Source organism: Pterocles gutturalis, unplaced genomic scaffold, assembly GCF_000699245.1.
Source record: "Pterocles gutturalis isolate BGI_N339 unplaced genomic scaffold, ASM69924v1 scaffold40462, whole genome shotgun sequence".
NCBI classification, from domain to species: Eukaryota; Metazoa; Chordata; class Aves; order Pterocliformes; family Pteroclidae; genus Pterocles; species Pterocles gutturalis.
Window position 1 is genome coordinate 1 of NW_010114196.1, and position 14,420 is coordinate 14,420.

Sequence of the window (14,420 nt, forward strand, 5' to 3'; positions counted from 1 at the left end):
AAGGGGAGGCGGGAGGTTCCTTCTCGGGCGTTTTCCCTGTAGAAATTCCACTTGTCACTTTCAAGGCGACGTTGTAAATACGTCTTTAGGTGACAGACCGCCGGCAGGCGCTGCTCTGGGGACAGGGCCGGGCGGACACTGGGAGGAGGTCTAATAACAGCTTATCCCAGCGCTGCAGCACGTCTCCTGGAGCACAGCGTGTTCCCGGCCCTGTAACGTCTGGTCCCTGCCGCACCCGAAATCTGGAAAACGCTGGGGAGCAGGAGAGGCTCCCCTGTGCTGCTTTAAGAGAGTCTTCCTTAGATCCATCTTGGTCTTGAGAAAGGGCTGAGACAAGTTCCACGGTACAGACAGGCTCAGAGCATCTTTGTGCCAGCTGGGACACTCCTACACAAGTCACTTGTTCTCAAAAACGTATCTGGGAAATACTTACCAGGAGTTTAATTACTCCATGCTCTTCTGCAGATTGTAATACACAAGGGCTGTGTTAGATGTACAGCTTAAATGCACATACTTAAGAGATCTGAACACAGTTAAACTTGTTCTTTTTTGTTTGTTTTAAATAAAAAGAAGGCAGAAAGGAGAGCTTCACAAAAAAATATTTTTAATACGTTTTACCAGAACTTTTCACTTCTCCAGTTACATAGAAAAAAAAAGATGTTTGGTACATGGGGGCTAAAACCAGCCCGTGTTCTCCCCAGGATCAGATGAATTAAGAATATGACCCAACTCCATTTTTTTGGGCTCCGTAAACAGCTATTTTTCCTCCCAAAGCACAGTATTTCTTCAGCAGCAGTGGAAATGGGATCACAGCAGCTTAACTTGACCCTTCTATAAAGCTCTGTATAAACCAGTGATTTTATAACAACACTGTCCTTGAAAGAAAGAGCATCAGTCAGACATTGATGCAAACATGGAATGATTAGGTCATAAACATATGGCACTTTAAAAGATAGCTTATTTGAAGTCACCACCACAGCAGAGTGGCCAGTTGTTCTACTATATGCCCAAAGAAGTTTTCTTTCTGAAATTCATAAAACTATTTAAAAAAAAAAAAACGATTTGTACCCAAAACGTGCTTTTAAAAAAATATGAACTGTGCTAAGCAACTCTTAAAATTTTGGTATATATGTGTATACATATATACATACACACACCAAAAAAAGCATGTGTGTTTGTATATATATATATAAACTATCTTCCCTTTAAACTTTTAAGGTTTCAGGAGGTTGTCCTCACATTCAGTAGCTTTCTAGTTTAAGACGACCTCCATCTCCTTCACTCACGAAACGTTTTCTGCCCCTGTAAGAAAGCAGAAATTATCTTTTCAGTAATTCAAAGTAGCATTGTTTGGTTTTTATTATCTATCACTGAGAAGAATCTTCTCTTGGACTTTGAGTAAAATACAAGGTGTGCAAGTTCAGCAAGATTAGGTGACAGTCTTGGCCAGTGGTAAATTGCTTAAAATCCATCTAAAGCTTGCATCTAGGCTTATTTGCAAGAAGCTTTTCAAAACTTGCTTTGTCAAGTGCTTTTTACTTTGGTCACCTTTTAACATTTGCACTTGCAAAAGACACTAGTTTGAAAGCCTAGGAATGACGTTTTTCTGCCCAGAACGGAAGTACATAAGCCAAAAATGCCTCTCAACTTATTAACAGTAACTGAAGTATAATCCATCTTTTGTTGCAGCAATGACTTTCAACCCTCCCACATCTCAAACCTGCAAAATATTTAATACCAAGATATACACAAACTCAATATTAAGTCTAAAGTCCCCAAGGCTGTTTTTGATAAAGACGCATTTCAAAACCTGAATTTACCACAAGCTGTCAAGATGGTTTAAGAAGTCTAACAAGACACCCAAACTGGAAACTATGTGTAACATGTTTTCTATGCATAAACTTGCAAATAATAGTTTTTAAACCATCTTTTAAAAAATTATGTGTATTCCCCACAGGAAATTAAACTTATAGATTGCATTGTGACCAGTAAGGAAAGAACAGAATACTGATTAGCTACAGTTCAAACAGCATTATTTATACTATAGATACGTAAACAATAACAAAACAAAAAACACTATACAAACCACATGACAGATACAGAAGGATCAGGTATGTAGAGCTTATTCCACGTAAGTGTCCTATTCCCTTGTGCCATAAACATTAGAATTGGTTGTCTCATCTTAGAACTCTATTCATGCAGTTTGTATGTTTAAAGCATTTTTTTAAGCATTTTTTTTCCCGCCATAGCTGACAGTTTTCCACTGTCACCTACATGGATCATTGGGATGCCTGAATCTTCCATCTCGTTACTGCACTGATCTCTACCAAGCAAATCAGCAAAACAGAGGAGAGGCAGGCCTTCAGCTTCTAGAGAGCACACAGGCATGCTGTCTGGGACTCACGAGAGGCTTACTTTCCTCAAATATTTATCCCAGCCTCCGCATAACAGGTTTCACATCAATTCAGCTTCTTAATAAACCCAACCCTCCGTTTCTCCATCCTCCATAGTTTCCAGTGACAATCTGTAATACTTTGGTCATAAGATCCTGCTTTCTGTTACCGACAGTGGCGACAAAAAGCAGGGCATTTCTACAATATCTACAATAAAGCAGGTACCTTGAAGGACAGAGGTCTCTCAGTGGTTTGGAAATTATTCCAGCCTGAAAGCATTCCTCTACAAACCGCTCAAGCACAGAATAGGAGTGTGGCACATCCAAGTTAATATCTGGGATTTCACAGTAAACTCGTTCATAGCCCTGCAATGCAAGAATTCAAATCATCATCTGGTTATTCCACGATTTTACTGAATGTATGTTAGCCTGGCTGCTCTCGCATGGGTAGTAACACAAAGAAAAAAGTTAATTATTCTTCCATGTAAATGAACCAAATGTGGCCACAGATCTCCACCATAACATTTTATGCAGTAATGGAAACACTGGTGACAACCAGAGATTACTTCATCACTTCCCGACAGTAGTATGACTGGGTAACCTTTGACACAGGTCTGTGTGTGGTACCTAGGTTTGCCCTGGTACAGAACAGCTGTCCTGTATTCATATCAAGAAGCAAAGGTACGGATGATTCCAACTGTGTAGAATATTAGCTTCTATGTAGTGTTCTGACATTTGTAATTAAGGGGGTTCTTCTTCAATTATGAAGAACTACTGGATAAAAAGAAAAATTGTATTTAAGAAAAATGAAGCTATATTACAGCATTTTACACTATTTTAACCATTTAGTTGCATAGAAGCAGTTGGAAATCTTTGACTGAAGATTCCAATATGCTGTACCTCACAGTTCTACAGAGAACTACTGCTCAGAATTCATTTGTACATCTTCCTGTACATGACAAGTATTCTACATACATCAATGACAGATTATTTGTATGGCATACAGAATGACCATGGAGAATTTTATAGAGTAGCAGTCAGCAACAGACTACAAATACTACTTGAAAGAAGGTAAAAACTATATAAATTTTGGAAGACCTTACCCAAAATTCTCTAAATGACACACTTACTCTTTTCATTTGGTCCATAGTAATGACAGAAGACCTCCAGAGAGATTTCAACAAATCCAGTATCATTTTGAAGGTCTTTTCTCCAGTTGACTCCAAAACCATCACAATAGCCTAAAACAAATCACAAAAGTGGTTCAATTACATGTTGTGTAAGCATGAGAGGTGCGAAAAGGAGTGCATTATTATGCATTTTCTGGGGAGACAAGTCCTTCTGTTACATGCACTCACAATTTCTGTATATTATTATTTGAAAAGAAAAACTGATCAAAGGTTATGTGGATAAAGATAAAAGGTATGAAAAACCAGAAAGGACTAGAAAGAGTGAAGAGCATTGCCTTTCTGTCTCTGGTTTGAGAGATACATGATTATATCCATATGGTTGCTGCGATACAGATGGTGATTAATTGATTTCATGAAATTAATTTTGTATCTACACTTTTATCTGTGGCTTTGGAAGAACGCACAAGTTTAAAATCTACAAATCTCCAGAACCCCTATAAACTAAAAGGGTTCTGTTTTTCTGTTGTGAAGGAATTTTCTAAAAGGAGTCAATTTACTGAAGAGAAAATTTTGTAAATGGTGGGTGTTGAGCTTTATTGGTAAACAACCATTTCCCAGTTTGGCAGATAAAATAGTACAAATGAGAACACTCTCCCAGATACAGCAAAGCAGATCTTTCAGATAGTCTGGTTCTAAAATATCTCAGAGCTTTTACAAATATACTAGATAGAACAATTCCACCGTGAAAAGGAAACTCTAAGTTAACAAAGACAGGTAACACCCATTAGAATACCCTGATATCTGAAACTAAAAGGAAATAAACACCGAAACAACGCAAGGTTTTCTGCTGCTATTCCTCAGCAGAAAATAAACTGAGCTCTTCTTTTTCGGGAATCTATAATAATCTGAATTCAGCTATTTACCCAATAAAAATTAATTCTGGATTTTCATGGAGTTAGCAGCAGCTTACTTGTTGGCACACTGTGCACACAACAAGCACACAAACTATTAACTTTACATGAAACAATTTAGTTATTCAAATAACATTAGAACTCGCAACCTGAGCTTCAGATTCCAATTATATTATTTGCCCACATCAAAACAAAACCAAACCTGTTGGTATTACTGACAATTATTAAAGGGACTCTGATTTCTCCTTACTTCGTATACAAGTTCATGGTGAAAATGGGGTACTTCCAGTTCCTGAAGGCAACGTTCAGCTTCCAGTACATCTCCGGAAAGCAAATACTCTTTCAGCAACATATCAATCTATTGAATTTTAAAACAAACAAAAAGCCCAACACTGATTAGATATAAAATTTAAAAGCTGTCAACTGTTTTGATAATCTGCGATCAACCCCGCAGCAAGTTAGTTCCTGAAACTTGCTGATAGTGTTTTTATAAATGTAATTACACTGAGACGTTACCAGCAGCCTGAAACACAGTGTAAGCCAAGTACCTACCCCACTGTGTTAATACGGACACACAAGCACCAAAAACATTGCTTTATAAGATGCGTTTCACCATAAAAGGTTACTATGGGTATGATTAAGTTTATCTTCTCTCCTGAACTCCTCCTCCTATCATCTGCAGCACTCAGAACTTAAAAACTGTAACATTACCTTTTCCTTTAAACCTGCCTACTTCACAGCACGGATTTCTAAACATTCCTGTTTCTTCCTCTCTCTTTTGTTAGTTATTACTGTGCTTTTCATCAGTGATGCCAAAAAATAATAGTTTATCTAGTTTAGCCAGTTTCATCTTGGCTCTTCTAATTACTTCACCATTTTATATTGTAACCTCTTAAAAAGCTAAGTGCTTCAAAGTTTTGCTTAAAGCAAAAATAAATGTATACTTGCAATACAGAATATTGTACAAGCATGTTCCCACCACTGACAAATATTTTAAAAAAATCAGCAAAACGATCTATATCAGTTTTTAAGAATTACTTTGTATAAATAAATTATAAAAAAAACCCCAAACACCAAAAAAACCCCAACACTGTAGACAGCCTTTTGCTACAGGATCTATGTTATCCCTTCACTCCATCCCAAACAAGATAAGCTTAAGAAAACAGTAAACTCTAGAGAGAGTAGTTTTGTAAAAGTCAGTTACCTCTTTAACAAGGTGTTTCACAGACTGCTGGCCACCTCCAGACCCCCACACATTGTCTATACGCTTTCCACCCTTTGTCATACTCAGCAACACAGTAGCTCGGTCCAGCGCAGCTCTAGAAAGCAAAGTTGGCATTTAAAAAGTTATTACAGAACTTAATTACAAGGCATCTGTAACTTCCCCCACTGCCATTCCTCTTTGGGCAAAGTGACCAGATCCCTTGCCAGGGTTAGCAACTCCATGGGGAGATCTGGATCAAGAAACCAGCAAGCTAGTTCCCCACATTCTCTTTCTGCCAACTTTACACTTTTGGTTATACCACGCTCAGGACAGCTAACAATCTGTGATGGTAGCAGATCTGGATCATCAATGAAGAACCTGAAAGATCCTCACAAGACTGAGCTTAATATTTTCTTATACAGAGATTGTATTCGGGCTCCTCCAAGAATGCAGCTTGGCACGTGTATCTCAAACAAAAGAGGTTTCAGTTGCTTCCACACTGAAGAACAGCTTTTCTACTGAAATATGATTTTCTGTTTGGGTCTAAAGAATTATGAAACCTTGGGAATTTAAGCCAAAACAGCACTTCAGAAGGCAAGTATGTAGTTGCAGAAAGATAGCGTGAATTAGGGAAGCTTGCCAGTTCATTGACAAAACAATGAGAAAGGAAGTAAGGTAGAAAAAAGAAGTCTCAGATCCAGTTAAGCACCATCCAGCTAAAGAGGGAACAGTTAACCCAATCCTCATACTGGGAGCTAGCCAGTAACAGTAACTCTGTTCACCAAGACTTAACTGTCAGAAAAGACTGGCGAAGAAACAGCAAAGGCAGCAAAGCATCCCAGATGTGCAGTATGCAGGCTACATTCCTTCAAATCACAGGAGGCATTTGTATAACTGACAACTTTCACAATTTGAACCCTCAAGTTAGGCAGCTAAGCATTTCCCTTCCTTCTAAAAGTACTCAACTATAATTATTACAAATGGAACTTTTGGAAGCTGTTAAGAGTTTAGCAACTCCATATCAAGCCTGAAACATGCACTTACGAGGAAAAAATAACAAAATGACTGGTTATTAAAGTGCTCCTCTTTGTTAGAGATTGCTCCTTCAAACTTCTCACCCTGACACGGAAAACAACTATACTTCTTGATGAATAAAGCATTACAGAGAAAGTCTGGGAAAGCACTGCACAAACTCCAAACCTTTATAAGGCAAAACAGTTAATCCCTTGTGTATTTCACAACATATTTACAGCAGCTGTCCTGATGCTATATTTACTCAATCACAAAGCTTCTTCTAAAGACAAAACCTTCCATAATCACTTCTTGTTTCAGCTCTTTTTTTCACCCTCAAACATAACAGATTTGTTGTCCAGCTTAAACTGAACTCAGAATGTATTAACACATTTTTTCAGGCACTTTCAGTATTTCTCCTGTGACCTGAGTAATTCTGGATTTTGAAGTTCTCATGTCAGACTTCGTAGGTTTCTTTTTTATCATTTTAAGTTAAAAAATAAGTAGTTATAGAGAACCACATCATTTATCCTGAAGTCTTAAATTCCTGGTCATCATCATTGGCATTTGAAATAGAAAACTGTAGCTCTATAGAAAGCAAGAAAGTTACCGAGCTTGGACGCAATCCACAGTGCCTTTGTAGCCATCTATGTAGGTACTGCTTAGAATTCCATCTCCAACCGCTCTAGCAATAAATTGGCCCACCAACTGCAACAAAACAGAAGCATTTTTAAATAATTGAATTTCAAAGTAGTTCTAAGTAGACAATTATCATGTGCTTGGTTTTCAGATTTTATTTAAATGAGCTATCTCAAAGTAAAAACACAGCCTGGGAAATTGGTAGGGGAATGCACACAGTACGACAACGCATGGATAGTTTTCAAAATACACAGTCTATTTCAGTTTACTTGACCAATTTTGGCCACAATTAAAAAAAAAAAGCTTTTCCTCTTAGCATAAAACTTTACAAAAATACCTGTGGGGCCTTGGGAGAATCCAACGCCAATTCAGGTAGCTCTTTAAGCAGTCTATCAAATGATTTTTCCACATCAGTTTTGCTTACTACTGTCCCACAAAGGTCGGAGATAAGCTTAGATGTCATTTCTCTGTGACTAGCCTTCCCCTCTAATGCCAAAGAAACAGCCAGCACTGGCACACTGTATTTCATTTCACCAAGGTTTAAATCCTTCAGCATCTCCTAAACAAGATTTGAAAAACAAAACAGATTAAGATGTCGTAATTATTGGTATATAAATATATATTAATATATTACAAATATGTAAATATTTATATGCTTATGTTTATATATTTACGTATTTACATATCTGCTTCTGCTCATGTCATGAATATAACTGCTTAGGTATTCTTATTGCACATTTCTTGGAAATGCCAAGATCTCTGTACACTCATTTATAGCTAGCAGGTGGATTCCCTTGTATGCTACAGGTTTTCCCCCTAAAATAAGTACGTATGACATACCGAAACTTCGTTAGTATCTCCATGTTCAAAATACTCTTGGATGATTGGTGTTAAAGTTTTTTCAAATGCTCTTTCATCCAGCGGTAAAACTACTGTTTCATAGATGCAGTTCTCCTATTTCAAAATACAAAAACATATACCCTTTTGTAAACAGTACTTATGCAGTGCTAATAGTATCAAAATGTATCTTCTAAATCTGTAATGCTTTAGTCTTGGTAGTCAGTATTCTGCCAGAAGACATCATATTATGTGTCTTCCGATAAAGCACGAACAATGCTGGCTAAATGTCATGCTGCTTATATTTTGAATTTACTGTGAGCTGAATTCAACTGAAAGGCTGAATTTACTGTTAAACAGTGGCAAACACCAAATTCTACTCCTAAAATTCTGCTGACACCACATGAATACAGAGATCAAGTGCCTACGTGCTACGTACTGAAAGGAGAGCAACAGAAACTCTTGTCACAGCCCAGCAGTTAGCTGTCCCACAGCAGAAGATTCAACTTCCAGCATCTTTCCCTGTAAGTGGCACTCCAGTCCCTGACTGCAAGCCTGCCTGTTTCCCCTCTGCCTTAGTGACTGCATGACCAGACAGGCGATAGCACATACGAATCAGAGAAAAGGCATTTTCAGAATATTTGTGAGCAAAGACATTCCCTAAGGGAAAAAAGAATCACATAGCAATTACCTCCTGTATTACCTGGTCCTGCAGAGTTCCAGTACAACCCCACTGTAAATCAGCTCCCTACTCCTCACAGACTACAGAAGTAACATTCAGAGTAATACCACAGATCACAGAAATCTGAACAAAGAAGTTTTCCAAGTTAACACTTATTGGAAAGAAGGTTTTCATGATCAAGAACTACAGCGTAAGTCCAAAAGCCTGTCTTTCCATCACATCACCCTCCGTTTTCAACCTTAGAAAAGCTAAGCATATACAAGTTCCATGGAATATTTGGTCTTCGTTGCACTTGCCTTTATGCATTCACCAGCTTCATCTTCAATATCTGTCTCTGCTAAGTGCTGAATTGCAGGGAAAAATATACTGGAAGAAGGTTTTAATATTCCCACATACCGTCCTCTCAGCAGCTATGGCTACAACAAACAGCCTCTGCTCAAGGGACACCACCATTGCTCTGCCTACATTATATAAGTTAGACAGAATTTACTTAGGGTCTCACAATTGTATTGATCTCAGAAACTTTAGTAATCTGTGTTTGTAATCAGTGTTTCCTTTCCTCAGTGATTTGATGTTTTAAAGCACCCTTTGTCCAATGACCTTTTTACTTTTTTTCCCACCAATAATATGGTTGTAAAGTACAATCTTCCACAACGTATCCTAAATAAATACATGCAACCAAAATATCCAGGCTATCAACTCTGCACTACTTTTGAGGTGTTTATAACAAGTAGACAGAGGACATGGGGAGGATTGGGAATAGAAGGAACGGAAAAATCCATAAAGGATACTGTCCCAGACTAAATTCCCGACTTGATAAAGTCTGTGTTGCATTTTTAACATGGTGCCTGTTTGCAATATAAAGCAGAACTGCCACATTCACCTCCATGAGAACCAGCAGCAAAAGAACATACTTGGGAAAAGGGTGATGCCTAGTCAAGCACAGAAAGAGAGCTCATGAGTTAAGATTTGTGAGTGTTACACTGCGGCACTTCTACACCCGTTGTCTTTAACTAGTCAATAATCCATTCTTGAACATAAAATGAGCATTTTGTACAGCCAGGCTGACATTCACATAACTCACAAGGTCTACCTTTCATTAATATAAGTATCACAGCAATTAAAAATCAAAAGAGGAAATAAAAAACAACACTTCAGAGAAATGATTTGCCTACCTGGTCATCATCATAATTAGGATCCTTAATATCTACTTCTTCCACATCATACACTTGGCCTGGTGTTCCCCACACTCCTTTACCACCTGCTCCACCTGGCAAGATATGGGAAAGTAAGCAAGGACCACCAGTTTACAAAGAATACTTCTGAGTTCAACCCAACATTATTTCACTTAAGAGTGATATACCACTGCTTGTGCCCCGCTCCTGACTCTAACAATGTATGCTGAAAAGGGTGTGTTTGTATGACATGTTCCCACTTCAGCAACTGGTGTTTTCATCACTTTGCAGTAAGATACTAGACACACTATGAAACTGCACAAGAATTACTGAAGGTTGAAACCGTACTTTCAAATATAACCATGCTTTAAGTCCTCTGTACCACTAACAGTTCAAATTTGGGTACTGAATTTGCTAACAAAAGGTACTTACCTTAGAGATAGAAGTTAATTGATGATACACATATAAAATTTTCTGATAAGAATGCCACCTACTATCAGGTCCTATTGCCACCTACTAACACAAAGAACCAAATGCCTGCACAGAGACTGGGGTTTAGGAAAATGATTCCCAGTAGAAAAAAAAAAATCCTGTTTTGGACAGAATCTTGTCTTTATCATGTCACTTTCTTCACTAAGCAACACCAACCTTTCTTTGGCAGACCTCTTCCCTTTCCAGACCGGGATCGCCTGTCCAGGAGTTTCCCCTTTGGACTCGTTGGTACAACTCCAACCTTCAGTGTCTCTCCATTGTCACTAACAGAGTCTCCTCTTCCAGAATCTCTTGAAGAATTTTTCCTCAACCGTCTCTTTGCTTTAGCATTTATTTTGGCTTCAGTAATTGAAGTTGCAGGAATCCAATTTCCATTTATTTCAGTCTTTCGTTCCTCAGACCCACCGTTTTCTTCATCACCAGACAATGGAGTATCACTTAGATTCTCATGCTCTTAAAAAGAAGACAGAGCAAAAGAAGCTGTTCTAGTTTTAAACAGTTTGGTTAAAATACCAAAACACACTTCATTTAAAAAGGATTACAACATTAAATAGAACTCTTATTTCCACCAGTGTTAAAGCAAATGTTATTTTTAAAATATGTCTACACATCACAGGAATAAGGAGTTCCTTATTCCCCTGCACAAACTATCCACAATCTAAACAGAGCATACGTCAAGAGTTGGAAAGCAAATGAACAAACCATTTATGATCAGGTAAACCACAGAAAACCCCACCTTGTTAAACAAAAACTATCAGAACTCCAGTGCCTAAGATCTGAGTGCCTAGCTCTCACTCTACCCGCTTATCTCTTGATTTATTAACAAACAAAACTGCCAATACAGTAAATTCTGTAAGAACGCACTAATGTTAACAGACTAGTCACCAAAGTGAAATTAATTTTCTACATCATTAACCAACATTCCCCTCATTCAAGGAATTTCAAACCCAGCTCACGAGCTGGAAAAGCACTGATTTAGACTTACAAGAACACAAAAACATCACTACTTTTATTTTTTGTTTTTAAAGTTACAGAAAAAAATGCAGTTTAATACAAAGCCAGTAACAAAGTTCAGTAATGAAGACTCAGAATAAAGTCAGTCTTTTGAAACAGTGTGATCGCTTCTTCTCTATGGATTGCCCCTCACTGCAGTTTCCATCAAGACTGGTTCTAAAATGGCCAGGGCTTATTCCCCATCATATATAATGGATAACTACTTTTGTTTCATACCCAACAAAAAACTCTCTCACAACTTAAGGATCTGTAAACATCTCAGAGCACTGAGAAATGCAATAACTTCACTCTTTTGGGAAGTTAATATATATTTAAAATTTGAACCTAAAGTCTTTTATTTCACAAAGTTGGATGTCCCCCACCTGAGCTGTATGGTTCACAGCAGAATGTCATATTGAGAGCATGAGCAAAAGCCTTCCTAAATTCTTCCCCTTCTTAACTCATCAAGATAAAAAAAAGCACCTGGGGACCTATTTACATTCCAGGTAGTACCCTGAGAGTCCTTGCAAACTGGAAAATGCACATGCAAAGGGAACAGCCTCTGCACTCTGTTACACAGCCCTTCTTTTCTTGATAATTCAGTAAAGTCTCAAAGATACAACCTATAGCCCTAACCCTAGGAAGCACAACGATGAGGCACACAGAAGCTGCTTTTCCAGCTGTGCCAAACCCGCTTTACAGAAAAATTCACTACTATAAACCCAGAATATGAAGAGTATTTTACATTTGTGTTTGAACTTAGCTGAATGTATTACTTCACCATTCCAATACATTCTAATTAGCAACATTCATTTGTCAACTCTTCTCAGAACTGTATTTTTTCAGTTCAAAGCAGGATAATGAAAAACTGTTTTGAAAGCAAAGTGCACTAATAAAACATTTACAACCTTAAAGTATTTACCCATATCAAAGACGATACTACACTACAATATGACGAAAGTTTTGATGCAACTGCCTCTTTTGTGATCAAAGAAATAACATTGCGTTCTAGTATTCACAGATGTGAATGTTATAGCTGAACAATAATGCAGCCATTCCAGTCTAAGCTTCATCTTTCTACTCATTACTCCCACAAAAGCATTCCTTTTATGCTTGCAGCAAGCTAAAAAGAAAAGCATGCATCACATCCACTAAGATTCCCCACAACAAGCTTTCTCAGTTTGTCTAACTTTCTAACAGAACAATGAGAGATTTGCACAAAGCTAGCAGAGGAAGAAAAAAAGCAAAACCAAACAGAACAGGTTTCCTTCCCATCATTCCCCAGGGAGACCCCATCAGCACAACGAGGTTGTCTCAGATAACTAAATTTAAATTCTCCTTCCTGCCTACTCTTCCACAAATTTCTCCAGCTTAGACTTGCAATCTGGCTGTCCAGGAACTACACTCTTCAATGACCACTTACTTCTTTCTCAGTTTCCACAGAAAATGGCCAAGAATTAATCAACACAAGTCAGTCGTGAATCTGACTGCTAAGGATAAAAGCAGAGGCTACAGTCCAGCCTTCTTACACAATCCTCATCTCAGGTTCCAGATGAAAGGAAATCCTCCATGGGAAACATCCAACCCACAAGACTTAATATTTCTCACTGCATTTCTAAACTATTTTTTTTTTATATAACACTTCAGCTTCTAGCTGCAACCTGCTTCTTCATAATACTATGACCAACTTGCCCTCCACTATTAGTTACCTAGTTAGGATGAAAAATTGGTTAAAAAGATATACTAGTTCTGAATAATTTTCTAAAATAAAATAGTTTTATAAAAAGTAAAAATAAAATTATGCAGGTCTTCCTTTCAGTGTCTCATGTTTACATCATGTAACATATACATACATGTAAATAAGCTTAGAACAGTGTTCTACAAATTCTAAGACTTTACTCACTTGTCCGAACTGATCTTACTACCCTGCTATTAAGCATAGCAGGCACACTTAACATCTGTGCTTTTATGGTGCTGCCTTAATTAACAAAGCATTCAGCAAGTATTTATCTATGCACAAGTTTCATTTGACCCCATTAGGTCAGTTTAGATATCTAGCAGTTTCCCACCTATTCTCCAAATATAATTCTAAACTGCTGAGAAATGAATTCTGGTTTAAAATAAGAGGTGATATGGAGCATGTTGCTACTTTAACTGCATTACATACCATCTTAACATATATACAATTTTTTTCTGAAAAACACTTAAAATCTCCAAATACTCTGACATAAAAAGGTTAGTGCAGATCATCACAAGTGTTGGAAGACACAGAAAACAACATGAAGCTGTGTTAACATGACTAAGCATCATAAAACACGTTTGTCATATGGACAAATCAGTCAGGACATTTCAGGATATTTATTTTTTCAAATTTCAAGACAGTCTCTAACACATATTTGGTAAATTTTTCCCATGCCAGCCCACTTCCAGGCAAGCCTTTCATCATTTGTTTCTTCTAATTTTAAGCTAAACAGCTACATAAAACCAGAATTCGTACCTCTCAAATGCACCTACACATTTTACTTTTGAGCTTTTCTTCACACCAGCACTATTGAAAGTCAGATGATAAGGAGTCCAGAATCACTACTATTTAGTAAGTTAAAGAAGTGTTAACTTTATGATTTTAACTAATTTTGAAATAAGTGTAATCAAGCAGTATACTATGATATGCAATTGAAAGAACTATTCTGTAAATTCTTTGATGAAGATTATTTTTAAACCAGTACTGTTAAAAAAATTAACAGGTAATACAGCTTTTCTACAGAGAACACTGCAGGTCAGCTAAGCAATTTTAAGTAAAAAAAAAAAAAGTGAATATATTACTTACCTGTTGGGGTAACATAAATGTTCTCCTTTTCTGTTTCCATAGTTGCTTAACAGAACTGACTGTGAAATATGAAGTCTTAACGTTTTCCCTCCAAGGCCTAAACAGAAATGGAGAAGCTTAGGGAAAG

General features: G+C 37.4%; 1 protein-coding gene across 1 annotated transcript; it reads right to left on the bottom strand.

Annotated features, from left to right (window-relative positions):
* Positions 1–839: 839 nt before the first annotated feature.
* On the bottom strand, positions 840–14,333 carry PDCD4 (programmed cell death 4 (neoplastic transformation inhibitor)). The gene is made up of 11 exons (XM_010074764.1): positions 14,294–14,333; positions 10,630–10,926; positions 9,982–10,076; positions 8,128–8,241; positions 7,625–7,846; positions 7,259–7,356; positions 5,638–5,752; positions 4,684–4,791; positions 3,523–3,633; positions 2,619–2,758; positions 840–1,302 (listed from the first exon to the last, which is right to left on the bottom strand). Exons 1-11 carry the CDS (start codon positions 14,331–14,333, stop codon positions 1,242–1,244), a joined length of 1,401 nt encoding a protein of 466 aa, XP_010073066.1. The 3' UTR covers positions 840–1,241.
* Positions 14,334–14,420: the final 87 nt, after the last annotated feature.